At 48.2% G+C, this 27,370-nt stretch overlaps 1 protein-coding gene across 3 annotated transcripts in view; it reads left to right on the top strand.

Annotated features, from left to right (window-relative positions):
• The window catches only part of LOC135906569 (luciferin 4-monooxygenase-like), a 262,082-nt gene that overhangs the window by 191,834 nt on the left and 42,878 nt on the right, over window positions 1-27,370 (top strand). For all 3 annotated transcript variants that reach the window (XM_065438013.2, XM_065438012.2, XM_065438011.2), the window contains 2 exons: window positions 339-614; window positions 26,712-26,856. In XM_065438013.2, coding sequence (XP_065294085.1) covers window positions 339-614; window positions 26,712-26,856 — 421 coding nt within the window. The remainder of the gene's footprint in view (window positions 1-338; window positions 615-26,711; window positions 26,857-27,370) is intronic.

Raw genomic sequence — 27,370 nt, 5'->3', positions numbered from 1 at the left:
ATCTATAGCGGCTCCACAGCAACCTTAGTCCTCCATAAAGAAAGCAACAAAATCCCAATAAAGGAGGCGTCAGGCAGAGAGATAAGATCTCTCCAATGCTATTCACAGCGTGTTTACAGGAGGTATTCAGAGACCTGGAGTGGGATATAAGCTTACTGGTTACCGAGTTGATTCCTTCAATAAAAGTAGCCTTTTCGTTTCCGTTCGTCTCACGTTACATTCGAGGCTTTATTTATTTTTGTTTATTTCGGAGATTGAAAAGTTGACCCTCGCGTTGTAATCCCGTTACATTGGAGTAAATACGGTAAGTGACGTACCCGTGGCTGTTTTCCCTGCAGGTGACGACGTTGGCCAGTGTGCCGACGCGGCTGCACTACTACATCTCGGACATGGAGCGCACAGGCACGCGCCTGCCCTCTGTGCGCAAGCTGAACGTGGGCGGAACGGTGCTGACGCGCTCGCTGGCCGACCGGCTGCGGGCCGCCTTCCCGGGACTTCGCTGCCTTCGCAACCTGTACGGCATGTCCGAGTCTTGCAGCGTGCTCTGCTCGCCGCCCACCGACGAGCTGGGCGCAGCGAACATTGGCTTCCCGGCGCCGATGGTCGAGCTCAAGGTTAGGCAATGTCTGCATATCTAGCATGCGGCAGAGGTTCTGCTTTAGCCTTTATACAACTTTAAAAAATCGCGTGTCGATTAAAGCACAGTTCTACCTATAGTGCTAGATAAACGAAGCGGCTCGTAAAACCTACACTGGAAACCAAAACGTATGATTGAAGAAATAGCAAATATTTTGGAACAAAACTTTTACCTAATTGCTATAACACGGATATTCGCATGCGAGAATGAAAGCCAGTAATTTGAGGAGACCCATCTAGGAAGAAATTGGCCAACTAGCACGAGTGTTGAGAGAATAGCGCAGAAGTGTCGGGATTAAACTATAACGTCGCACTTACTTTTACAGCGAAGCGAATTTTAATGCTTACCCTCCTTGGTTGCTTAGTGGTTGTGATGTTGGGCTCCTAAGCGCGAGGTCGCGGGATTGAATCCCGACCGCGGCGGCCACATTTCAATGGGGGCAAAATGCGAAAATACCCGTGTACTTAGAGTTACGTGCACGTTAAACAACGCCCGGTTGTCCAAATTTCCGGAGTCGCCCACTACAGAGTGCCTCCCAATAAGATCGTGGTTTTGGCACGTAAAACCCCATTATTTATTTATTTTATTCGTATTTTATTTACTGGAGGTTTCTCGATGGCGGTCTGCGCCGAAGAATAGTAATAATGATGTGGGTGACTGAAGTACATATCAAAGTAAGCGCGAAAACACGGGCACGAACCATTTCATTTTTCAACGCGAGACTGTTATAAGCAAGGCTCCTCCAAAAGTGCTCCCGTGTCAGTTCGTCACAGAAGTGGCATGGCTAGAAGAGCATGCCCCTTTTCTAGCGTCCCCGGGAGGCGGCGCGACATTGTCGCTCTCTCTTGCCGCAGCGTACAAGGTCGAATGAGACGAGCGGGCGCACGAGCACGAGCTTTGCAGTCAGGCGACAAACGACGACAAAATACTGCGGTGGCGCTGCAATTGAAGTAAATTGGCTTCGCGGTTGCCGCACTAGATGGACGTGCTTTACGGGGCTCCGTGGCGGCGACGAAATCATGTCTTTGTGCATGCTTTGAGCTTGCTTCTGTTTCTTTATGTGGTGATTTTTGCCTTTAAATAGTACTTGGTTGGTTTTCTTTTTCTTTCCTTTTTTTATCTCTCGTATTTCTGATGCGCGGGTGTGCTTCGTGTACATTTGGTTTTGCAGGATGGTTAGAGCGTCCTTTCATGCCACGTGCTCCAACACGTGCTGCCGGGTGGGACGTCAAGAGTTTGTAGTCTTTAAATGATAGCTTGGAAGTGGCAAGACAAATAGTTATTAGTGGTTTAATCTGCGTGTTTTGGTAGGAAAATGAGAACGTGGCCGCGTGGTTGAGCACGCGCGAGAGCGTGTCATACCTTCGGTCTCCGCGGCATTGATTGCTTTTGAAACAGTGGTGAGAGTTCCTTTGCGACATTTTGATGATTTCGATCCTGTGCATATCGGTTTTTGCTAAAAGGCACGCGCTCTGCATTGATATAATATAATAGTATTTGCATCAGTAGTAGCATTATTTTAGTATTGTAGTATTTGCAAAAACCCGTGCAAAACATGGCGAGAAAGACGGAAAAGCAAGCAGTGCGCGGGCGGTCCCTCAAGGCAGATGAGGAGACGGATGAGAATGCAGAGGCCATCGAATCAACCGGCACACAATGTGATGGCGATACTAGGCTGCAGAAAATGGAGGCTTTCCAGTAAGAGCTTCTGAAACAGGTGCAAGAGCTCAAAAATGAGCTAAACAGGCAGCGTGATGCACGGAAGGCAGTTGAAAAGAGACTTGAAGTAGCCGAGGAAATGCTGAACAGGATCCCCATTGTGAACCAGAATGTGCGTGAGAATGGAACGCATACCCCCGACGCGACAGGCAAGGGAGTGTCAGCAAAGCACATGGACTGCATGCAACGTGATGAAGGGTTAGCTGGAAAGAGCGGCGCCGACCTTAATGCCGCCACGCTGAAAAAGCAGGGAAAAGGACAAAGGGAAGCAGGGCGAGGTAGGAGAAAGTGAAAGGGTGATTATCGCCGGCGACTCAAACCTGGCTGCGTGCTCAAAAGCAATTGTAGAGAGGGTGAAAGGCGATAAAAGAGTGGCGGTAGGGACATTTCAAGGGCGGACACTGGGTTCGGTCATGGAGTGAGCAAAAGAAAAGGTCACGGAAAATGCCCACGTGTGCAACCTTGTCAAAGTAGCAGACGGGCTAAGTGACGTCCTAAACAAAAAAGGGCCAGGTCTAACCCAGCGCTTGGCGAAGGGAGTGGACGACTTGCGCGAGCTATCCCCTCAGGTGCAGATCGTGGTGTGCCCGGTGCCGGGGGTGCCTGTACGTGACAGTCACGTACAAAGAGCCGTAGTGGCTGCTAATGAGGCGATATTGAAAATCAGCCGAGAGAAAGGCTTCGAAGTTGTTGGAGTAAGCAGGGAAGTAAGAAGTTGTGGCTGTTTTAAACGGGACGGGATCCACTTCAATTAGAGTCTGGCACGAAAAGTGGGCTGGTGACTTGGTGGTCGCGCTGTCGCTTTTGTAGGGGGCCCGCGGGTGCTCAAGAGGCTAGAGCAGATAGTAATGAAGAAGGTACCCTAGGGGAACATCAGAAGAGCATCGCCGTCGATAACAGAAAAAGGAAGAAAGCAAGAAAAAGAGCTAGCCATGCAATAGGCTACATAAACATGCAGGGCGGCAGAAGAAAGGAAAAGTGGGCGGAGATTGAGGAGCAGTTACATAGAGAAGCAATAGAGGTTTATGCGGTTACAGAAACGCCCCTTAGAGACTCAGAAGAGCCGCCAGTTATTGAGAATTATGTTTGGAAAGAGTGCAACAGAACTAAGTCGGAAAGAAAGGGAGGGGGAGTCCGAATGCTCATTTACCAGGGAGCCAAATGGACAAGAGTAAATTCACAATGCCAAGAGCATCTTTGATTATCACGTACAATGAGTGGGAAAAAACTTGGCTGGCCGGTGCGTATTTGTGGACCGGAAATAATTGCGCAGAGAAAAATAAAGATTTAGTGGAATGCATAAGCGCGGATAATAAAGGTTTCCGGAATGGTGCTGAAATTATCCTATTAGGTGACATGAATACCCACATACAGGATTTAGGTGGCTGTACCGACAACAACGGGAAGTCAATGCTAGACCTTTGTGAGCAACATAACCTCGTTATCGTGAATACAGGGCCTGAGTATGAAGGACAGATCGCGTGGGAAGTGCGAAACCGGCAATCGACCATTGATTACTGCCTTATGAAGGAATAAATTAACGATAAGTTGAAAGAAATGGTTATGGATGAGGAAGTGTTTAGCAGCATAGGGAGTCACCATAAACGCATCATTTTGAAAATGGGATATGTAGTTGGGAAAGAGAGCAAGGAGAGCAAAATGGCGAGTCAAAATTTTAACTCTGAACAAATAGTAAATATCCTCACTAGAGTTGAGGAAGAACTTGGCAAATGGCCGAGTAAAGAGTGGGAATATGGTGAGCTTCTAAGTGTTATAACTACAGAAATACGGAAAAAAAAACATGTTCGTTGGAAAGGGAAAAAGAGACCGAAAAGCTGGTGGAACAAGGAGATACGAGAAGCGATCGCCGAACGACAGAAAGCATTTAGAGACCACAGGCAGGTAAAGAAGGCGCACTTGTCGCCGGATTGAGTAACCAGTAAATGGGAAATATACCGAGAGAGAAATCTATGGTTCAAATACTGGTGCAAGCAAAATTAAAAGGTAAAAGTGAACGTTGGTTGTCAAAAATACGTGAGAAAAAGAAGGCTGCACGTAGAATATTTTCGAACCACATAAATCTATTAGGCAGGAAGTCAACAACAATACAAGAACATATCCTAGACGAAGGTGAAACCAGACTGGAAGGAGAAGCAGCAATAAATTACATCCGAAAAATAACAGCCGAATCTTTCCAAGCCAATGACGAGTTTGTATTTGAAGACAAAAAGAGCATGAAAGAGACCCAAGTGGAAAAGGAGCTGGTGCTGACAAATTTAAACTGGAAGAAAGCGGAAGAGAAAATTCCTAAGCGCACAGCCACAGGGCTAAACGATGTTCCCGTTAGACTGATAAATGAACGAAGACCAAAAAGTAAGGAAGCTCTGGTGAAAGCAGTGGAAAAAACTTTTAAAGATAGACGAATACCAGACAGTTGGCGACAAAGTAGAATGAATTTAATTTTGAAGGTAATGGGGAGAAAGATAGAATTCACTCGCATAGACCATTGAACATAACAACGGTAACATACAGGGTAGCAATGCAGGAAAACAAATTAAAGCTTCAAGCATGGACAGAGAATAATGGCATTTTGGGATAACTTCAATATGGCTTCAGAATGGGTAGGCGCTTCAATGATAACTTATTTGTTCTTACTCAGTGTATTGAAATATCAAAAGTAGAAAGCATACCGTTATATGTGGCCTTTTTAGACATTACAGGAGCCTATGACGACGTAGACCGCAACATTATGTGAGATATTCTTGAAGGGGAAGGCTTAGGAGACGATTGTCTACCTTGTCTAGATTTATCTAGATTGTCTAGATTTATCTATAAAATACCGCTTGCGTTGAATGGGAAGGGATGAGGAACGAATAGAAAGTTCATATCAACAAGGGACTGAGGCAGGAGTGCCCTTTATCCCCACTGCTGTTTGTGATGTACGTTGTGAGGATGGAGAGGGCGCTAGAAGGAAGTAATATCGGGTTTAATCTCTCATACAAACAGGCGGGTACAGTAATAGAGCAGCAGCTCCCAGGTTTATCTTATGCGGACGACATTGTGTTGCTAGCTAACAAGCAAAGTGATCTGCAACGTCTGTCTAATATCTGTGGGCAGGAAGGCAACAATTTAGGTTTGAAATTTAGCGTTAGAAAATCAGGTGTTATGGCATTCAATGAAAGGTTGAGATGTAGCGCCAGGGAATGCCTCAAGTAACAGAATATAAATATCTTGGTATATGGATAAACGAAGGCAATAGATATATGGAAACACAGGAAAATACAATAACAGTGAAGGGGAAGAGAAATGCAGCCATAATGAAGTACAGAGCGCTATGGGGATACAATAGGTACGAGCTCCTCCGAGGTATGTTGAAAAGTGTAATGGTTCCAGGACTTACTTTTGGAAATGTGGTTGTTTGTTTTCAATCAGGAATACAATGAGGATTCGACGGGAACCAAATGTCAGTGGGTCGCCTCGCATTGGGCGCTCACGGGAAGACTACAAATGAAGCTGTGCAGGGTGATATGGGCTGGACTAGTTTTGAAGTGAGGGGTGCTCGCAGTAAAATTGAGTGTAAAGAACGGCTGAGGAATATAGAAGTAAATGGGCTGGGAGAGTGTTCAGGTATCTGTACAGGAAAAACATTGATAAACGAAATCAGGAAAGAAACAATTTAGGATAACTCAAAGAGGAGCTCATTACTTTTCGAAGTGAGATCGGGATGCCTTAGAACACGCACCTACAAAGCCAGATATAAGAAGGAAGAAGAAGCATGTTCTTGCTGCGGTCAAGCTAGGGAAACGATGGAGCATGTTTTATTAGTATGTGAAGACGTCTTGGCAGTGGTCGATTTAGGCACCACTGGCCTCCTTGAAGCCCTTCCGTTCAGCAGGAGCAGTGGAAAAATAAACATGTCCTCAATATGCCTTAGTAAGAGGAAATTGGAGGATTGGTGGAAGAAGAGTGGGGAAACGACAAAAAACGGAGACGTACAAAAGCACAGTTCGAAATAGGGGATCAGAAAATTTGGGTGTGGTAGTTCAGAGTGCTTTTTTTCATTTTTCATTGTTTAACCTAGGTAGGACATTAGGCAGTATGATAGCAAGAGCTTGGTGGCGCAACCCATCGGCCCGTTCCAAAGAGCACTCTCATAACATCCATCCATCCATCCATCCATCCATCCATCCATCCATCCATCCATCCATCCATCCATCCATCCATCCATCCATCCATCCATCCATCCATCCATCCATCCATCCATCCATTGGGCCGCACCAAGGTCGCGCTGTTGGAAACTGCTGGCGATTCTCTTCGGTGGGGCCGGGCCGCTCATACTGCTTCGCGTGCTGCCATTTACCATCAGACCGCTCAAATTATGTTCCTAATTACACGTGAGGTGTACTTGCGTCTTAAAAATACATTCATTTCTTTGAATCTTTTTTATGCCCCGCTGTGAATGCGGGTGCATTGCGGCCACAGTGTTGGCTTTCGTTCTGCTATGTCATTGTAGTTGCCTTGGGGTAAAATTATTTTGCTTGTTCTACAAGAGTGCGGACAAGCAAACATCGGCTCCCGATATCATCAATGATTTCACGAGGTTATTCAGCCCAAATCGATGTGAATTGCGCACCAACGAAGGCAGCAAGTTACACGGATTCCGTGGATACTGGATTTCTTTCGGTGGGTGGACCCTTTCTCAACATTTTCTGCGTTGGAATTTTCAACCTCGGCGTGCAAAGGCAGGTAGGCCTAGGGCGACCAACGCAAGTCACTCACTACCGACATGGAAATCGTCCCCGGTGAGACGATATCGCCGGAAGACGCGAATGAACCGGGCTGGATCGCGGCATATAACTGCAAACCACGCAAGGGCAAGGCCAGTCAACCCCAAGGAGCAAGTTCGTCATGTACACGTGGCAGACGAAGGGACGGCGATCGCACCGCCGGACCGAACAGCGCATACCAGCGCCTCGTCGCCACCTCGAGACTCCCTCAGCTACCGAGGGACACGTTCCGTATCGTAAGGCCCCGAGACGGTCTCAACGTGGCCAAATCGACACCAGTGCAGGTTGAGCAAGCCCTGGCAATGGCGGCAGCCCTGGCTCCTCAAGACCTCACGGAAGACTCCATATGCCCCAACGTTACTCAGAATATCTTCATCATCTGCACCCCCAGCGAACGTAACGCAACAGCATACGCCACGGTGCAACAGATTCGCATGAAAGACTCTACGTATCGGGTCGCGGTATACCCGGCCCCACCCGATAATACCTGCAAAGGCGTAGTCCGAGGCATTGACCTCGAGCTCAACGACTCCCAACTCCGAGAACTGATCGTCACGAAGCGCAACCCCAACGCCTTGGAGGTGAAGAGAATCAAGAACACCACAGCCGTGACAATCCTTTTCCAAGGAATGCGAGTACCAAGTTACATCTACTGCGGAGCAAGCATTGTTCGATGCACGCTCTTTCGCAGGCACACGGAAATTTGCTACAACTGTGGCAACATCGGTCACCGCGCGGATGTCTGTCCTAACCCCAGCACCACGTGGTGCCGTAAGTGTGGCCTCAAAACACCACTAGAAGATCACCAGTGTACTCCTCACTGCACTCTGTGTGGTGGACCACACCCCACCGCCGACAAGGACTGCAAACGCAAGTTTCAGGTCCCTTACATCGTGCGACAGAGACGCCGCCGCAGACGCAACCAACGCGGCCGCAACCGCTCCCGAGGACCGAGTGGCGCCAGTCACCGCGATTCGAGCGCCACCTCGGGAATTCCCGTAGCGACCACAAGGAGTCGCTCAGTCACGCCGACACCCGAGCGCCGCAGCGCCCTCCGCAGCAGCCGCTCCCGCTCCAGGGGACGACGCAACAGCCGCTCCCGCTTCAGGGGGCGCCCTACATCCGGCCACACCGAACTGACGTGGGCCGACCGAGTGCGAGGGAAACACCACCAGCAGCAGCAACAGGACGCCTCATCTATGAAACAGGTAACGCGGTCTTCATTGCCCGAGCATGAGAGCGAGATAGTCACAGCCCTACGACAGGAACTAGCGGGTCTCCGAGCGACCATACAAGTGCTTACAGCGCAGCTTAATGACGCGAAACAGGAGATTCAAAACCTTAAATCTCCCAAACAAGCACCACCCCAGGAGACAAATGTAAAAGTAAGCACAGCGAAACGCAAACCACCTCCGCTCCCAGAGACGGAAGAAGAGTGTAATGTACCGCAAGACACCCTAGATGAAATTCTGCGCCTCACGCGAGAGAACCTACAAAGCATTCGTACCCTAGCAAATCGTGTAGAGGTTGTCGAAAACAAAGTCGCCATAAAAATTAAAAACAAAGCTAGCCAGCCACAACAAATGGACACGACTACGCAGCCTTCGGCGCCAATAAATTCCTCACAAAACCATCATGGCTAACACGACACGGGATACTTTAGAAATTTGGCAGCGGAATTGCGCTAGCTACGCGAAACGCAAATCCTCGCTGCAACAGTACCTCAAAATTCAACCCCAAAGACCGCACGTAATACTATTACAGGAAACCCTATGCGAAACCCTCACGCTCTCAGGGTACTGCTCCGTCTCAAAAAGAGAAGGGGACGCCAGGAGAGGCATCGCCACGCTCGTTAGTAGAAAGCTCGCGCACATCGTTCACGACGTCCCACCAAAAAACAGTCGCATCGAGGCGATCCTAATCGAGCTCGTCCCTAACCGATTCTTAAAACAAAGTGTTTTTGTACTAAACGTCTATAGTTCCCCCGCGCACTACAACCAATCCTTCCACGCGATCCTCACTAAAGCCACGTCATTGGCACGAAACTTACCGCTCATAATAGCAGGTGATTTCAACGCCCCCCACACGTCGTGGGGTTACCCCATAATCAAGCCTAGCGGCAACAACCTCTCGCGCGCAATAGACGACCTGTCCCTCACCCTGGTGACGGACCACAGCTTCCCCACCAGATTGGGTACGTCGACGCAGCGCGATACTACGCCAGACCTCACGTTACTCCGAAATGTTGCAAACTACACATGGACGAACACGCAAGAGAACCTGGGCAGCGATCATTTCGTCATACGCACAGAAATACCGAACACGACGGCCCCACCCCGATCGTTCACCCTCACAGACTGGGATACCTTCCGTAAGTTACGGAAGGAAGATACGAATACGTATGACTCCTTCGCGGAACTCCTCTCTGCGATAAAGGGCGACGTTACCAGAGCCACGAAAACCATAGAGACGGAACTGGAAGTCCCAAGGGTTGACCCTCACCTCGCACACTTACTCGAGGCCAAGGCTTCGATACTTGCGCGATGGAGAAAGCAGCGTCTCAACAGACGCCTGCGCAAACGCATCGCGATCCTCAACCGAGGCATAGACGAATACTGTACGGAGCTCACAAGACTCCAATGGCACGAACTCTGTTCGGCAGTAGACGGCCGCATGCGGACAGGAGGTAAGTGGAACCTCCTGAAACGCATGTTAGATGACAGCCAAAGGAAGGATAATCAAAGTCACGCGCTAGACCGACTTCTACACTCACATAAAGGGAAAGGGGGAACGGAAGAGTCCTTCTTGGAAGAAATTGCCAAACGGTATCTTCCGCTAGGCGTCGCTCACCCCAATGATTACCCGATCATAAAGTGCGAAACCACTCCCGAACTAGACGCTGCCTTCACGGAAGCAGAAGTCCGAGAGGCGCTACACAATCTAAACAGCAGGTCTGCTTCAGGACCCGACAGTGTAACCAACCGACTGTTGCGTAACCTAGACAACCAAGCCGTTACATTACTGACGACACACGATCAAACACTTAACCGCCAAAACCGAAAACATGATCAGACTCATCCACAGAGTCTCGGGGCGCAGGAAGGGTCTCCGCGAAGATAACCTTCTGCGCGTATACCACGCGTTCCTTATGAGTCACATTAATTACGTCGCCTCTGCCCACAACTGGACGCAACTAGAAAAGACGAAGCTAAACACACTCATGCGCAAAAGCATCAAACAGGTCTTGGGAATTCCACAAAGAGCAAGTACAGCAAAGGTTGACCAGCTAGGTATGCACAACAACATCGACGAAGTGATCGAGGCTCAGACTATGGCGCAAATACTCCGCCTATCCTCGTCCAAAGCCGGTAGGCTAATCCTAAATGACGCCAATGTCTCCCCGTCTCGCTATCTCGAGCACGCGGTTACCCTACCGAGCGAAATTAGAGACAAATACAAAGTCTCACCGTTTCCCAGAAACGTCCACCCACAACACAACGTGGGTAGGCGCCGGGCCCGCGCCCGCACGATTCTCGAACGCATCGACGCGGATCGTGAAGCCACCGCATTTGTGGACGCGGCCCAGTACGGCAGCACATCCACTTTCGCAATAGCGGTCGTGGACGGCAACGGAACGCTACGATCATCCGCATCGGTTAAAACGAGCACCAGCGCTAAAGCGGAACAAATAGCCGTAGCCATCGCCATGGCAGACCCCACATTTACCTATGTCTTCACGGACTCGCGTGCCGCAATTCGGGCCTACGAATGCGGCAGCGTATCTAAAGAAGCAGCGCGTATACTACTAGCGAGCTCAAAAGAGAGCAAACGGTGCCTCTCCTGGTTCCCCGCTCACATGGGGAAAGACATTCACCCGCAAAAAGCTAACCTCAATGAAACGGCCCACGACCGTGCGCGAGAACTTGCCAGCCGCGACGGTCCCACGGCCTACGAGGGGCTCGACATTCAGTTTAATGACCCGCTGCTCACTTACCAAGAGATCACCTCCCACTATCGGAAAGGCAGAACCAAATTCCCGCTCCCACACGCCAAACTCGAACGCGCGCAGGTGGCCGCGTTTCGAATGCTACAAACGGACTCGTATCCGTCACGAGGCCTTCTAAGTCACTATAACTCAGAAATCCCGGCAAATTGCCCAGACTGCCCAGAACTTTATTGCTCACTCTCGCGCATGCTATGGCAATGTACCGCGTTACCAAAGGGCCCTCTCTCCAGTGAGCCCGAATGGGAAGAAGCCCTCAAAAGCCCGGACCTCAAACTTCAACTCAAGGCCGTCCAGAGGGCCCAAGAACTGGCGGAGCATCACCACGTTCCCGTCCCGACTTGGGTGTCGCCTACGGTTTCTGCCGGAGGAGTTCCCCGCGTGGGATCTCCAACGGATTGAAACTCCTCAGGACTTCAATAAAGTTCTTGACTGACTGACTGACTTGCTCTAGAATCAGCATGTGTCTCCTGTGTATTCTTGTGTATATAGTTTTCCATGAGTACGCTTTGCGAAACGATATGACGAAAAAAGAACTGTAGGCTCGCGGCTTACTGCTTGACAAATATAACATATCTTATCGTAAAATAAGATAACTAACATAAATAACATAACATAAATGTAAGATATAACCCACCCAGCGCCCTGCTCCCGTGTTGTCGCATTCATTTAGAATTGAATTTTGGCATTATGCGTGCCAAAGCAATAATTTAAATATAAGGCGCAACGTATTCAGCGACTCGGGAATGATTTTCGCCACCTGGTCTTCTCTAACGTGCACCGAATGCTCTGTCAGCGGCAGTTTTTTGCACTTTGGCACCGCCGTAATGCTGCCGCCGCGGCGAGATTCGATCCTGCGCCCTTGGGCTTCGCAGCGCAACGCGCTCGCCGCCGCGGTGGGTCTTCTCAGATTGACGTGAAATGTACTCACAAAATAACAATGCATTCCGTTAATGTTTGCAACTTCCTCGCGTAATAGAACGCGGAATAATTGTTACGGTGTCCTTTATTAGGTGGCACATCGGGCGCCGGGAACTGTTTATCTAACAATTTTATACACTAATGTTTGGCCACTAAGCGATGTTAAATTTTCGGCAGCCCATGCTTAAAAACAAGAGAAGCCGGTGCGCTAGCTTTATTAATGGCAATAGTGGCTATGGCCTTTGGCTTCTAAATTACAACTTACGGCTTCAATCCAGGCCGTGGAATTCAATGGGGGCGAATAGGAAAAACGCTCGTGTGCCTATCTTTTTGTGGATATTAAAGAGCCTTCGGTGGCAAAACCACAAATGGAGTGGTTGTCTCATAGCCATATATCCTTGTTCCGACACGCAAAACCACAGAATTTGTTTATTAGGAAAAACAGATACGTGTTTTCTTCAGCTCGTTGCTAGGAGTGTAAACAAAGTGAGATTATTGTTGAGAGTGATTCCCCAGAAAAAAGTCGCCGTTTCTCCCAAAAGGCGAAGCATCGAGTGCTGCAGCAAATTAGTCGACAGCTTTGTGAACTAAGGATAGTAGTTTTATTGGCCTATAAGCTCGGAAACATTCTCTTACCAACTGAATTAAGAAGCATGGTGTCAGCGCGCACAAGCAGACATGAACACCTCAGACTCTATGAGCGCGGGCAGTGAAAACGCTGGCGTGAGCAAGCATGGCAGCAGTAGAGAGCGAAGTTACCTTACTGCGGTATATCGCTTCAACGCAAGAGCGGCGAGTACATAGCGCGCACACAAAGGTATGGGCCATCTGCAGATCCCTTTCAACATACGGTGCGCGCGACCACGTGTGGCCGTGCAATGTACGCACTTTTTTGGCGCAGCCACGCACCCCCCCCCCCCCTGCTGCCTCCCGCTCAACCTCCCCGCTTTCCTCCATATAGATAGTATGCACGTACGTCATTCAAGGATACTCCGCGACTTCCGGTTTACGGCGGCGGCATGTTGGGGAACCTATAGGCCTATGCGCGCGACTGTCGATAGGGTGGCTAGAATGGGGAGGTGTGAAGACCGGCCTCCGGAAGCTGCCCCAAAACGCGTTCGTGCCGCGTGACGGCGCTGCCGGCCGGGGCGCCGTTTAGGATGCCGTAGTTTGTCGCGCCGTCTGCATACCTCCGGGCTGGAAAATGATTTCGTAGCGCTTAGTTTTAGCCTTTGAATGCGTTAGAATCTGGCCAGACTTCTTTCTCTACATTGTAGATGCAGAGAGAATTTAATGTTTCGCTGCTCTCATTCCAGATGGAAACAGCGAGCACCGACTACGCAGCCGACACAGCAACGGTTTTTGCGACCACCTCTCGCCGAGATTAGCGCGCTTATTCTTTGCTGAAAGTATAGTTCATAGGAATCGCCGCGCAAGGCCAGCGCATTGGAATAACCTTGAATGTGTTGCCCGCACATAAGTCACATATCTGAGATTGTAACATTACTTTAAATGGAGGAAGCTCATGCAATATATCAGCATTGTGGTGAAGAAATTCTAGAAAGTACAAAGCGCTTGCGATTTAATACATGTTTATTGGAAATAACACAGTTATTGCATAACTGTGTTATTTACATTCCATTCATTACATTACATTACATTACATTCATTACATTTACATTATTCACCTTTTCACAAAACACAGGGCTTAACCTTCTTGGCTTTGTTGTGGATGACACACTGATTTAAGGCTTTGAGGAGAAAGTGAATACATGTTATACAATAAAACCTAGACACCGATCCTGTTAGATCAGCGGAATGCTTCCTGCAGCCAATGTGTCGCACATTGGCTTCTAGAAGCAACAATTTCTTGACAACTTTTGCGTGCACTCGCGTAGTGCTAAATGCACGAGTGAACCTGTCCTCGAGTGTCGGAATGATGTTGTATAGACAGACTGAGGGATACAGAGGACCCCCCCCCCCCCCCCGTGTCCCCATGCACCCCCAGACTGAAATGCATAAGCTTGCATACTTCATTATAATGATGGACTGCGCAGGAGTGGGGTGATCATTGGCTCCGCTGGACTGTCTCACAATACCAAATGAACGCTCCACGCAGTACTGACTCAGGCGGGAAGTCATCAAAAACCTGAACCGAGCCTTCTCAGTTAGATACGTCAAGAGGTGTTTAGTGGAATGTATGGTCACACGCAGACCTTCTGATGTGCCCTTGCTTAAGAAGCCGAGCCCTTTTGCATGGGCCTCCCACTGATCCAGAAATGCTAGCATGCTGTTAAGTCCAGTTTCTTGAGCACTGCCACGTCTGAAACACGAAAAGCATTTACCACCGGCACACGAAAATGAGCACAGTTGCTGCGGTCATACCTCAAAGCTTCAGCTGGAAATCGTGATGTCATGGCTTCAATTTCTTGAGCCATCACGTCAATGAACACCCTTGTTGGCTCCAGATTTGAGTACTGTTGCTCATTTCTTTCTTTGTTTAAGTCCATGGCGTGCACAACTGCCCTGTTGAAAATATTGAAGGCCAGATTTAATAGTATCTTTTCAAATTCACTAGAATATATATGTCAATATGTCAACTTGGGTGCAACTTTCAATGTCAAGGCACTGCTGTCGACCTTCTATGTCGTTGTAACATGTTCACGGGTTGTCAAGGCATAGCGACAGCAGCTCACACCGCCTACTTTGAAGAAAAACTTGGGAAAAGCGACAAAAACACAGCTTTACTACACAGACCACGACAGTTACTTTGCACTGCACCGTGGCCTACGAGACTGACAAGCTCACGGCGCCCCGCGCTAGCCACCCTACCCGCGCCCCCGACGGAAGCGCCAAATGTTCCCCCAGTGGGAGGAACGCGCAGCAGGGCCTCCCTAGGCAATGGGGAACCAGCGCTGGATAGGCGGCGCGTCGAAAAGAGTGCGTTGCACGCCGCCCTGGCGACGAAACGCGGCATATCCCAGCCGCTCGACCAGACGACACACACGTGCGCGTATGTTTCGTATAAATTCGTATGTTTCCGTTTTCGCGCCGGTACAAGTGGACAGTTTTCCTAAAGAAGCTAGTGCCATCAAGCGAAGAAATGACGAAAGAAGCTTTTTAAGCTTTATATATTTTTCACAGTGTGTCGCGGCGAGCACGTGTGTTTCTTTAATGGTTGCGCTGTGTGCCGTTTCCCTGCGTGCGGGGCAACCTGCCTCGCAAATCTAGCAGCTATTGCTCCGGTCGTGCTGCGCTGTGGTTTAGGAGTATAAGTTGGCCTGAAGACTTTCCATATTTCTGTGGCTAGACATGAAAAATTCTAATGTTACTTCGCCACAGCAGTCAATGGAGAAGAAAGCTTTATCGCATCAGCTGACTCGCGCAAGCAAGGATTTGAGTGCTCCGCTGCTGGATCCGTAACATCGTTGGCTACATTTAGCACTAATTACATAAATTTACCGGATGCATCTCAGCGCCGAGTCCTCATCCGCATGCGCATTTAAAAAAAACACATAGGCGGCTTAGTCACGCGTGCGCCGGCAGTATGAGCACACAACTCGTATTACAAGGCCGCTTCCCTCCTACGTAATTCTTGGCAATTAATGGATAATATTTACTTTTCGTATCGTTCGCTTCGTGCGCTGGCATTGGAAGGGGCTTAGCGGTGGTATTGCGAAGGAGTAATTGTTGGTACATTTGCCGGATGGTGCATGCTATTGCTCATTTTGTTTCCGACGAAATGCCGACTGCACATTCTGCTGTTTCGTACTAGCTGCCACGGCTGACCGTCTTCACTATCGAATAAACCAAGCACACACGCGAAATTCGATTTAGAAACCAGCCCGACGCCGCTTGACAGGGCGACAAGACAGAAACTTACTCCGCTTGCCTGACTGCTAGGGTCCAACGCCGCCTCCGTTCTTGTTCGTAGGGTTTAAATGGAAAGACGCAGAAGGATACATCCTCCCTCATCCTGACGTAGTTGCGGTAGTTTATACGTAACAGTATCGTCGGCGTATTTTTGTTTTCCTTCGACTTTCAGCGTACGCAATGCCACTACCAGTAGCAATTTTCGTCCGCGGGAGCGGCTGAATTGCGAACGTTCTGACCACCAGGGCGGCGCTGTAGGTGTTGTGAAAACTCCAGCGCTGGTTCCCCAAGGCGGCGGTGCCGCGGTCTTCGCACCTCCCAATTCTAGCCACCCTACTGTCGATAACGTTCCGCAAGATGGCGGAAGCTAGCGAAAGCAGACGACAGCAGCGGATGTGATGTCACGTGCATACTATGTATATGGCGCGCGAAATTGAGCCGCGATCGTCAGCTTCGCTCACGTGATTTCGCACGCACATACAGCATACGACACGTGGTTTGTCGCCCTTAAACTTTATACGATACATCACGGCGATAGTAAAAATACGCCTGGAGTGTGTATGTAATTGCTATCTCAATAAAACAGGTTACGCTAATTTTATATTTCAAACCTGCATGTAATGCCGTTCACAACTGTAGGGCTTTCCCAATGTTACGTCAGCAAAAATGAGCAGCTTTTATATATACACGGTTGATTTCGGGTATCTCGAGCATCACAATACAACGACAATAACAAAGCATTTAAAGGAACAGCATGCCTCGCATACATGTAGTGATATACGCCGATTTAATTGGGTTGTGGAAGGAGATATGTGTGCTAAAACATGCACCATTCAGTTTTAATGGGATGAAAACATGGTGAGGCTGCCCAGAATTCCTTTTTTTTCGCCTTAGTCGAGTTGGCAGATTTACAGGCCCAGCGCAACGGTGCTTTTATATTGATTGGCAGTTGGGGACGTACTATGCAGCAATTATCAACCCCCATGGAATAATTCGCTCAGGAACTGGTGCGCCTCGGCGCAACAGCCGCCACTCGCCAGCAACATTACCATTCGGAACAGTGCTCTCTTGCATCGGTCAATCGCCCTTAAGAATTCAAAGTCCTGTTATGCGTTGCATTCGAAAAGAAATGTATGTTCGATTGTATTTTATAGTGACTTCTGGAATCGAATGTGATTTGAATAGCAATTCAACGGCCCTCGGTGAGACTTGCATGTTTTGGGCTTCATTTCACCTGCTGGCACAATGAAGGAGATTGCTAGACCAGCCATGGTGATTACAATGGTTTTTACCTCTCAGTCTCCCCGATTCAGCTTGAGTACATGTAGGTAATATCATCTCAATAACACCGTTGCTCATATTAGAAGCGTCGAATCATCGCCGTGATTAATTCTCTAACAGCCCATTGAAAACTTGGGGCATGTTCCATCTAGAGTGTACTAGGATGGTAGCACACTCTAGTGCCATCCATTATGAGACTCCTGCCAAAGGTCGTCGGTTGAAACTTCCGTGCGCGCTGCCACGAACACGTACGGCACCACCATGGAGAAAGGTGTGCTGGCGGCGTGTTTGTTACTACAAACGCGCGTATTCCGGTAGCGATTTCTCACTTCTTCGAGGAATGCACCTAGTATCTTATAATTTTTCCAATATATATATATATATATATATATATATATATATATATATATATATATATATATATATATATATATATATATATATATATATATATATAATTTCTCAATCAGGTGATAGAGAAATGTGCGGAATGTAACCAACCCTTATATATAGCTTTCATTGATTACGAGAAGGCATTTGAGTCTGTCGAAACCTCAGTAGTCATGGAGGCATTACGGAATCAGGCTGTAGACGAGCCCTATGTAAACATACTGAAAGATATCTATAGCGGTTCCACAGCCACCGTAGTCCTCCATAAAGAAAACAACAAAATCCCAATAAAGAAAGCCGTCAGGCACGGAGATACGATCTCTCCAATGCTATTCACAGCGTGTTTACAGGAGGTATTCAGAGATCTGGATTGGGAAGAAATTGATATAAAAGTTACTGGAGAATACCTTAGTGTTCATATAGGAGGTTGGACAGGCCGCCAATGGAATATGAACCTGGCAACGTTTAACGCTAGAACGTTATCTAGTGAGGCGAGTCTAGCAGTGCTATTGGAGGAATTAGAGGGCACAAACTGGGATATAATAGGGCTCAGTGAAGTTAGGAGGCCAAAAGAAGCATATACAGTGCTAAAAAGCGGGCACGTCCTGTGCTACAGGGGCTTAGCGGAGAAAAGAGAACTAGGAGTCGGATTCCTGATTAATAAGAATATAGCTGGTAACATACAGGAATTCCATAGCATTAACGAGAGGGTGGCAGGTCTTGTTGTGAAACTCAATAAGAGGTACAAAATGAAGATTGTACAAGTCTACGCCCCTACATCCAGTCATGATGACCAGGAGGTCGAAAGCTTCTATGAAGACGTGGAATCGGCGATGGGTAGAGTGAAAACTAAATACACTATACTAATGGGCGATTTTAATGCCAAGGTAGGCACGAAGCAGGCTGGAGACAAGGCAGTGGGGGAATATGGCATAGGCGCTAGGAATAGCAAGGGAGAGCCATTAGTAGAGTTTGCGGAACAGAATAATATGAGGATAGTGAATAGCTTCTTCCGCAAGCGGGATAGCCGAAAGTGGACGTGGAGGAGCCCGAACGGTGAGACTAGAAATGAAATAGATTTCATACTCTGCGCTAACCCTGGCATCATACAAGATGTGGACGTGCTCGGCAAAGTGCGCTGCAGTGAGCACAGGATGGTAAGAACTCGAATTAGCCTAGACCTGAGGAAGGAACGGAAGAAACTAGTACATAAGAAGCCGATTCATGAGTTAGCGGTAAGAGGGAAAATAGAAGAATTCCAGATCAAGCTACAGAACAGGTATTCGGCTTTAACTCAGGAAGAGGACCTTAGTGTTGAAACAATGAACGACAATCTTGTGGGCATCATTAAGGAGTGTGCAATGGAAGTTAAAAAAAATTACCGACGATTACGTTACTTCCTAATGCGAAATTTGAGCGCAGCAAATAAGCTGTTTCACCTTTTCGATAGATTGAGGCAAAGAAATCGAGAAACACATGTATACGCTATCACAGAATTTTTTTTTCACACGTATCCCTTTAACAAAGACTCCACCAACAGTTCTTGACAGTCATGAAGGAAGCTTTGTGGTCGGAGAAATAGACTGATATATGTTCGACTTGGTACACCAATGCTTGATTCTCAAAGACGAGATCTATACAAGTGCCTCGCGAGGTTGTCACAGCCGTGGGACGCGTTACGAGCGAGAGGAACGGGATGTTCTCCCGCATAAGTGTTAGGAAATTGCTGTTTGTCTTTATGTCAACATTAAAGTCCCCCACTACTAACATCGGTGTGGATCGATGGACGGTTAATGCGAGTTGCAGGAAGTGCACGACGTCTTTCGTGAGTGCGGTAGCGGACTCACGAAAGCGGTATCAGTCGGTCGCTGCTAGCGCTGGGGGGATGAAAGGGGGGCGGAGCTGGTTACGAGGCCGACGACAACGCCGACGCGAAACCCAGGAACGGACGCCAAAGAGCCATTTGTGTAGCCAGCCCTCCTCCACAGTCTCTCCTCCTCCCTTCCATCATCCTCCCTCGCCCGGAGAGCCGACAGCGCGCATGCGCGGCGGCGGAGCAGCTTCGTCGGCGACCTGGTTACGAGGCCGACGACAACGCCGACGCGAAACCCAGGAACGGACGCCAAAGAGCTGCGCTCTAAAAAAATTAAATTATGGTGTTTTACGTGCCAAAACCATTTTCTGATTGTGAGGCACGCCGTAGTGAGGGACTCCGGAAATTTAGACCACCTGGGGTTCTTTAACGTGCACCTAAATCTAAGTACACGGGTGTTTTCGTATTTCGCCCCCACCGAAATGCGGCCACCGAGGCCGGGATTCGATCCCGCGACCTCGTGCTCAGCAGCCCAACACCATAGCCATTGAGCAACCACGGCGGGTTAGCAATGGAAGTCGGTGGTAACTCCATTAGGCAGGATACCAGCAAACTATCGCAGGAGACAAAAGATCTGATCAAGAAACGCCAATGTATGAAGGCCTCTAACCCTACAGCTAGAATAAAGCTGGCAGAACTTTCGAAGTTCATAAACAAGCGTAAGACAGCTGACATAAGGAAGTATAATATGGATAGAATTGACCATGCTCTCAGGAACGGAGGAAGCCTAAAAACAGTGTAAAATACACTAGGAATTGGCAAGAATCAGATGTATGCCTTAAGAGACAAAACCGGCAATATCATTACTAATATGGATGAGATAGTTCAAGTGGCTGAGGAGTTTTATAGAGATTTATACAGTACCAGTGGCACCCACGATGATAATGGAAGGGAAAATAATCTAGAGGAATTCGAAATCCCAAAGGTAAAGCCGGAAGAAGTAAAGAAAGCCTTGGGAGATATGCAAAGAGGGAAGGCAGCTGGGGAGGATCAGATAACAGCAGATTTGTTGATGGATGGTGGACAGATTGTTCTAGAGAAATTGGCCACCCTGTATACGCAATGCCTCATGACCTCGATCGTACGTACCGGAATCTTGGAAGAACGCTAACACAATATTAATTCGTAAGAAAGGAGACGCCAAAGACTTGAAAAATTATAGACCGATCAGCTTACTGTCCGTTGCCTACAAACTATTTACTAAGGTAATCGCAAATACGAGGGCCGTTTTTTTTCAACCTCTGATAGGCTATATATAAAAGACAAGTTCATCTAAAACAATAATTTTATTAACAAAAGATTAGTACAGTTACGCTTACTTTTCGACATAATCACCGAAGAGATTGAGGCATTTGTCATATCTGTGGACAAGCTTTGCAATACCCTCTTCACAAAAGGTTGCCGCCAATGAATTCAAGTAGTCCTTGACGTTGGTTTGAAGGTCACCATTGGTTTGAAAGCGCTTCCCACCAAGCCACGTCTTCAGTCCAGGAAAAAGATGAAAGTCACAGGGTGCTAAGTCTGGACTGTATGGCGGATGATCGAAAATGTCCGATCCAAAATGTTCGAGAATCCGTTGAGTTGCTCCAGCAGTGTGTGGACGGGCATTGTCATGGATCAGAACAACTCCAGCGGTCAGCTTTCCTCTTCGTTTGTTCTGAATGGCTCTACGCAAACGTCGTAATGTTTCACAATAAACAGCTGCAGTGATTGTGGTTCCGGGCTCCATAAACTCCACAAGCAACACACCTTGTTGATCCCAAAACAGAGTAGCCATGGTCTTTCTGTTGTTGAAGGTTTTTTTGAATTTCTTTGGTTTGTTTGGTGAATTTGAATGCATCCATTGTTGTGATTGTCGTTTTGTTTCCGGTGTGTCGTATTGAATCCAGGTTTCATCCCCAGTCACGATTGATTTCAAAAGGTTGTCTCCTTCATCCTGATAACGCTCAAGGAACTCCAAAGCTGACGCCATTCGTCGAGTTTTGTGGCCGTCCGTCAACATTTTTGGGACCCAACGTGCACAAAGTTTTTTGTAGCGTAACCGTTCAGTAACAATAAAGTACAAAACAGACCTTGAAACTTCTGGAAATTCCGTAGATAAAGCAGTAATGGTGAATCTGCGGTTTTCTTTAACCATTCTGTCAACTCGTTGAACCAGGTCATCTGAAACGACAGATTTGCGTCCTTGGCCCCCTTCATCATGCACATCATTACGTCCATCTTTAAAATTTCGACACCATTCACGCACAACACCATCACTCATGAAGTTTTCCCCATACACTTGACTCATTCTCTGATGGATTTCTGCAGCACCATGGCCTTCAGCTTGTAGAAAACGAATACCACTTCGCAATTCACACTTGGCGGGAGCAACAATAATGGCAGCCATGTTTACGTGGCTGTAGCACAATGCCGACTGACGCCTGAATGTCAACAATGGCGGAGTGTGTAGTGCGAGAGCTGCGCAGTCGCCTACAGCGCATGTCCGCCTTCTGCTGCCCACGTAGCGTCTGCACGGAGCGATCGGAGGTTGAAAAAAAAACAGCCCTTAGAATCAGGAACACCTTAGACTTCTGTCAAGCAAAGGACCAGGCAGGATTCCGTAAAGGCTACTCAACAATAGATCATATGCACACTATCAATCGGGTGATAGAGAAATGTGCGGAATATAACCAACCTTTATATATAGCTTTTGTTGATTACGAGAAAGCGTTTGATTCTGTCGAAACCTCAGCATTCAAGGAGGCATTACGGAATCAGGGTGTAGACGAGCCGTATGGGAAAATACTGAAAGATATCTATAGCGGCTCCGCAGCCACCGTAGTCCTCCATAAATCAAACAACAACATCCCAATAAAGAAACGCGTCAGGCAGGGAGATACGATCTCTCCAATGCTATTCACAGCATGTTTACAGGAGGTATTTAGAGACCTGGATTGGGAAGAATTTGGGATAAAAGTTAATGTAGAATACCTTAGTAACTTGCGATTCGCTGATGATATTGCCTTGCTTAGTAACTCAGGGGACCAATTGCAATGCATGCTCACTGACCTGGAGAGGCAAAGCAGAAGAGTGGGTCTAAAAATTAATCTGCAGAAAACTAAAGTAATGTTTAACAGTCTCGGAAGAGAACAGCAATTTACAATAGGCAGCGAGGCACTGGAAGTGGTAAGGGAATACACCTACGTGGGGCAGGTAGTGACGGCGGATCCGGATCATGAGACGGAAATAATCAGAAGAATAAGAATGGGCTGGGGTGCGTTTGGCAGGCATTCTCAGATCATGAACAGCAGGTTGCCATTATCCCTCAAGAGAAAAGTATATAATAGCTGTGTCTTACCAGTACTCACCTACGGGGCAGAAACCTGGAGGCTTACGAAGAGAGTTCTACTCAAATTGAGGACGACGCAACGAGCTATGGAAAGAAGAATGATAGGTGTAACGTTAAGGGATAAGAAAAGAGCAGATTGGGTGAGGGAACAAACGCGAGTCAATGACATCTTAGTTGAAATCAAGAAAAAGAAATGGGCATGGGCAGGACATGTAATGAGGAGGGAAGATAACCGATGGTCTTTAAGGGTTAGGACTGGATCCCAAGGGAAGGAAAGCGTAGCAGGGGGAAGCAGAAAGTTAGGTGGGCGGATGAGATCAAGAAGTTTGCAGGGACGGCATGGCCACAATTAGTACATGACTGGGGTTGTTGGAGAAATATGGGAGAGGCCTTTGCCCTGCAGTGGGCGTAACCAGGCTGATGATGATGATGACCTTAGTAACTTGCGATTCGCTGATGATATTGCCTTGCTTAGTAACTCAGGGGACCAATCTGCAATGCATGCTCACTGACCTGGAGAGGCAAAGCAGAAGAGTGGCTCTAAAAATTAATCTGCAAAAACTAAAGTAATGCTTAACAGTCTCGGAAGAGAACAGCAATTTACAATAGGCAGCGAGGCACTGGAAGTCGTAAGGGAACACATCTACTTATTGCAGGTAGTGAGTGCGGATCCGGATCATGAGATGGAAATAATTAGAAGAATAAGAATGGGCTGGGGTGCGTTTGGCAGGCATTCTCAGATCATGAACAGCAGGTTGCCATTATCCCTCAAGAGAAAAGTGTATATTAACTGTGTCTTACCAGTGCTCACCTACGCGGCAGAAACCTGGAGGCTTACGAAAAGGGTTCTACTCAAATTGAGGACGACGCAACGAGCTATGGAAAGAAGAATGATAGGTGTTACGCTAAGCGATTAGAAAAGAGCAGATTGGGTGAGGCAACAAACGCGAGTTAATGACATCTTAGTTGAAATCAAGAAAAAGAAATGGGCATGGGCAGGACATGTAATGAGGAGGGAAGATAACCGATGGTCATTAAGGGTTACGGACTGGATTGCAAGGGAAGGGAAGCGTAGCAGCGGGCGGCAGAAAGTTAGGTGGGTGGATGAGATTAGGAAGTTTGCAGGAACGGCATGGCAACAATTAGTACATGACCGGGTTTGTTGGAGATATATGGGAGAGGCCTTTGCGCTGCAGTGGGCGTAACCAGGATGATGATGATGATGATGATATATTGTAACAGGCGTGTTCTTCTCAGCAGTATGGGCACGGCGTCTGGGGAAGGGTCACAAACACAAGGCCGCCACAGGCCGAAATACCGGCACAAACGAACGCGAGGTTCTTGCTCGGTGCTTGCACAGAACTGGCGCTGAAGGGCTCCTGTACAACACTCCCTCCATGGGTAGAAAGGAGGCGACCTGGCGATCTAGGCACGCGACAGCACGTGTGGCTAGTAGCACAGTATAAGCCGTGCGACATGAACTATTTCGCGTCCTCCGAAACGATTGTCGGTAGCTGTCTAGACCGGCTCGATGACATAGTTCACGGGCCACGTTTGCTCTAGGACCCTGGTATTTGGGCAAGAGCTTGGCAGAAAAGCCGAGAGTGGTGCATGGAAGCCATAGCCAAACCAGCGTTCTGGGGGAATAGTGGGCATAGATGCAAAGGCATCATGCCGAGATTTTTGACGACACTGGTCTTGCGTGGTAAACGAACGTGCCAGTTGACGGCATTCTTCTGCATAAGCAGCCGCTTCATAAATGAGTTTCGCTTCAGAAACGTCAGGTCGGTATGGCAGAATTGTGTCTACGCGGTATGAGAAGAAAGAAAGGTGAGAAACCAGTGGTAGCTTGGATGGCAGAGGTATAAGCGTAGGTTATCAGTGGAAGTACCCGGACCCGATTCGTGTGATCGTCGGACACGTACATCATGTACAGCATGACGGCAAGGGTACGATTTAAACGTTCCGTCATGCCGTTAGTTTGCGTGTGGTAGGCCGAGGCGTTGCGATTTACAATCTGAGATTCCTTTAGGAGGGCTTCGATGACGTTTGAGAGTAACACGCGGCCACGCTCGCTTAGCAATTCACGTGGGGGACCATGTCGCAGAATGACGTGATGAAGGTGGAAGAAAGCAACGTCTTTTGCGGTGACGGTTGGCAGCGTGGATGTTTCAGCATACCATCAACGGCGACAATGACCCACTGGTTGCCATCAGGAGTGTTCAGTAGGGGCCCGAAAAGATAGGCTCCAGCGTGGTCGAGTGGTCGGGCAGGGCAAGGCAATGGCAATGGCGTTGCGATGCAAGCCGCGCCAGCAGTATCATAGGCGAAGACGGGAGCACGTCCTGAATGTGCCAGCGTGGCCACATTGGAGGTCATCGCGGGAAACGCTGCAAATGTCCGAGAGCAGAAGATGAGGAATAACAAGGAGCTACCTGCGGCAGTCGGTTAAGTAATTGCGATGGTAGAACAAGACTCCGCGAACGGCAATGTGTGGAGCTTGACGACGAAGGGAGCGTGAGGGCCAGTAAGGCGAAGATTGAGATATATGGTCAAGCAGCCAAGCGATCCACACAGAGCACGTTCCGCGCTACGAGTCTTCGACGGACCTAGACTCTGCCCCCAACGCACGCTATTCTCAAGAAATGGTCGCGCTAGCACCCGCACCAGCCACATATGCAGTTGCAGCCAAAGCAGAACGCCGCCATCCACGCTCTCATCCCCCTGTGCCTCGCCACGTTGCATGCTTCCCGCGCGACGGAAGACGGCGTGCTTCCTCCCCGCTCTCCTCCTTCCTTTCTAGCGGCTCAGATTCAGCCGCCGCTCGTCGGCTCTCCTCGCACACTTTCGCTTGCACATACAGCTAGGGCTCGCGGCGACGCTGTTATCGTCCATGAACGTTATAGGGAGCACATGACGATAACGACGCCGGCGCAGCAAAAACGCCTGTAGTGTCCATATAATTGCTTTAGCAATAAAACAGAGTTCTTCAATGACCCGGGTATAGCCACGAAATTTAGCCTAACCATGTCAAGTTCCATCCGAATACCTCACCACAGCGACTCGACGGCCAACCGTCATGGTGGCGAGTGCGCCGAAAGGAGAAAAAGGCCTGAAAGTTACCACGTGATGCCTCTCAATCAATTCGGAGACGCAGATCTTCTCCTGTGCCTCCTTTCATGCTCATCGCAGCAGCTGCAGAGGCAAGACAACGGTATGTTACTACCTTTAGTTTCATTCAGGGGGCTCAATTAACAGCCGAGAGCAGCGCCGTGCGATTGAGAGGAGACGGGGAGTAGAAGAATCTATTTTTAGTGTACTGGCGCTAGGCCTTTCTATCTGGCGAAAAGCCGTTGTGTGTCTGTCCGTGCGCTGCGCGACCATGAAGGGCCAATAGCAGCATCGCATGGTGGAGATGAGGCAAGGGGTACCTACGGTATATTGATTCGTTGAAGGAATTTCATGGTAATGACTATTACTTCAACTTACATGCCATATCAATGCTGCTCTAGGCAGGATTATTGTCATAATTTTTCCGTGAAAGTCGTCACTGAAAAGGTCGTGGCGCCTTTCAAAATTCGGTGAACATCCTCTGTGTGCAAACTGTTGTCGTGCAACTCGCGTTATCGTTATTCTCTTTGTCATGCTTGTCTAGCCTGTTTTCTTGTGATGCTTAATGTCCTCTCAAGGTCCCTGTTAGGATTTTTAATTTTTAACAGTTTTACGAACCGACTGCATGTATTGGTCAAGTTGTGCCACGATTCCTGAAGTAATGATCACATAAGTAGAGTGTATCAGGGTCAATGATTCGAGTAATAAATTCTTGGTTGGAAGGACAACCGCAGGTAGAATAACCATACTCGTAAACCGTAGGACTTTAATGACACTGCCCGTAGGTGCTGGACCTCGAGACAGGAAAGAAACTCGGACCGCATCAAAATGGTGAGCTGTACTTCAGGGTTCCCAGCGTCATGAGCGGCTACTACAGGGATCCCGAATTGACAGCCGCATTTATGGATAAAGATGGCTGGTGCAAGTCCGGTAAGTTGCTTTTCTCAATTTTTATTAGCCGAAACACGTTAAATGTACTATTAATGGACAGGCGCAGCTTTTTGTTGGGCGGGCGGGTATGTGAGCTTAGGAAACGTTTTACCGACAGTAGACAAGGACAAAAAGGGAGATATAGATGCCACGGTGCAGTACCAGAATAGTCCCCAGAAAATTCATGCAATTTACACCACGTGCAACCACGACACTTCTGGGAAAAACGTCATACTGCTCCTTCCAGAAAAAGGCCATCTAGTTATCAAGCAAGTTGCCATAGGCAGTGCTAGCGGACATTTCACCGCAAGCAGTTTCACCACAGTTTGCAGCGATGTTTGTGGGAGACGGACGTATTGATATTTTGTACATGCTTTGGGCTTATATCTGTTTTATGGATGTGCCAGTGAATTTTGGCCTTTAAATACAGAGTAGAAGCAACAAGGCTATCCGCTATTAGTGTTGGTTTTATTTCTTTGTGTCCGCGTGTGTATTCCGGGTATGTTTCTTTTGC

This window comes from Dermacentor albipictus, chromosome 5 (assembly GCF_038994185.2).
Source record: "Dermacentor albipictus isolate Rhodes 1998 colony chromosome 5, USDA_Dalb.pri_finalv2, whole genome shotgun sequence".
Lineage (NCBI taxonomy): Eukaryota > Metazoa > Arthropoda > Arachnida > Ixodida > Ixodidae > Dermacentor > Dermacentor albipictus.
This window is presented reverse-complemented; position numbering and strand designations above follow the sequence as displayed.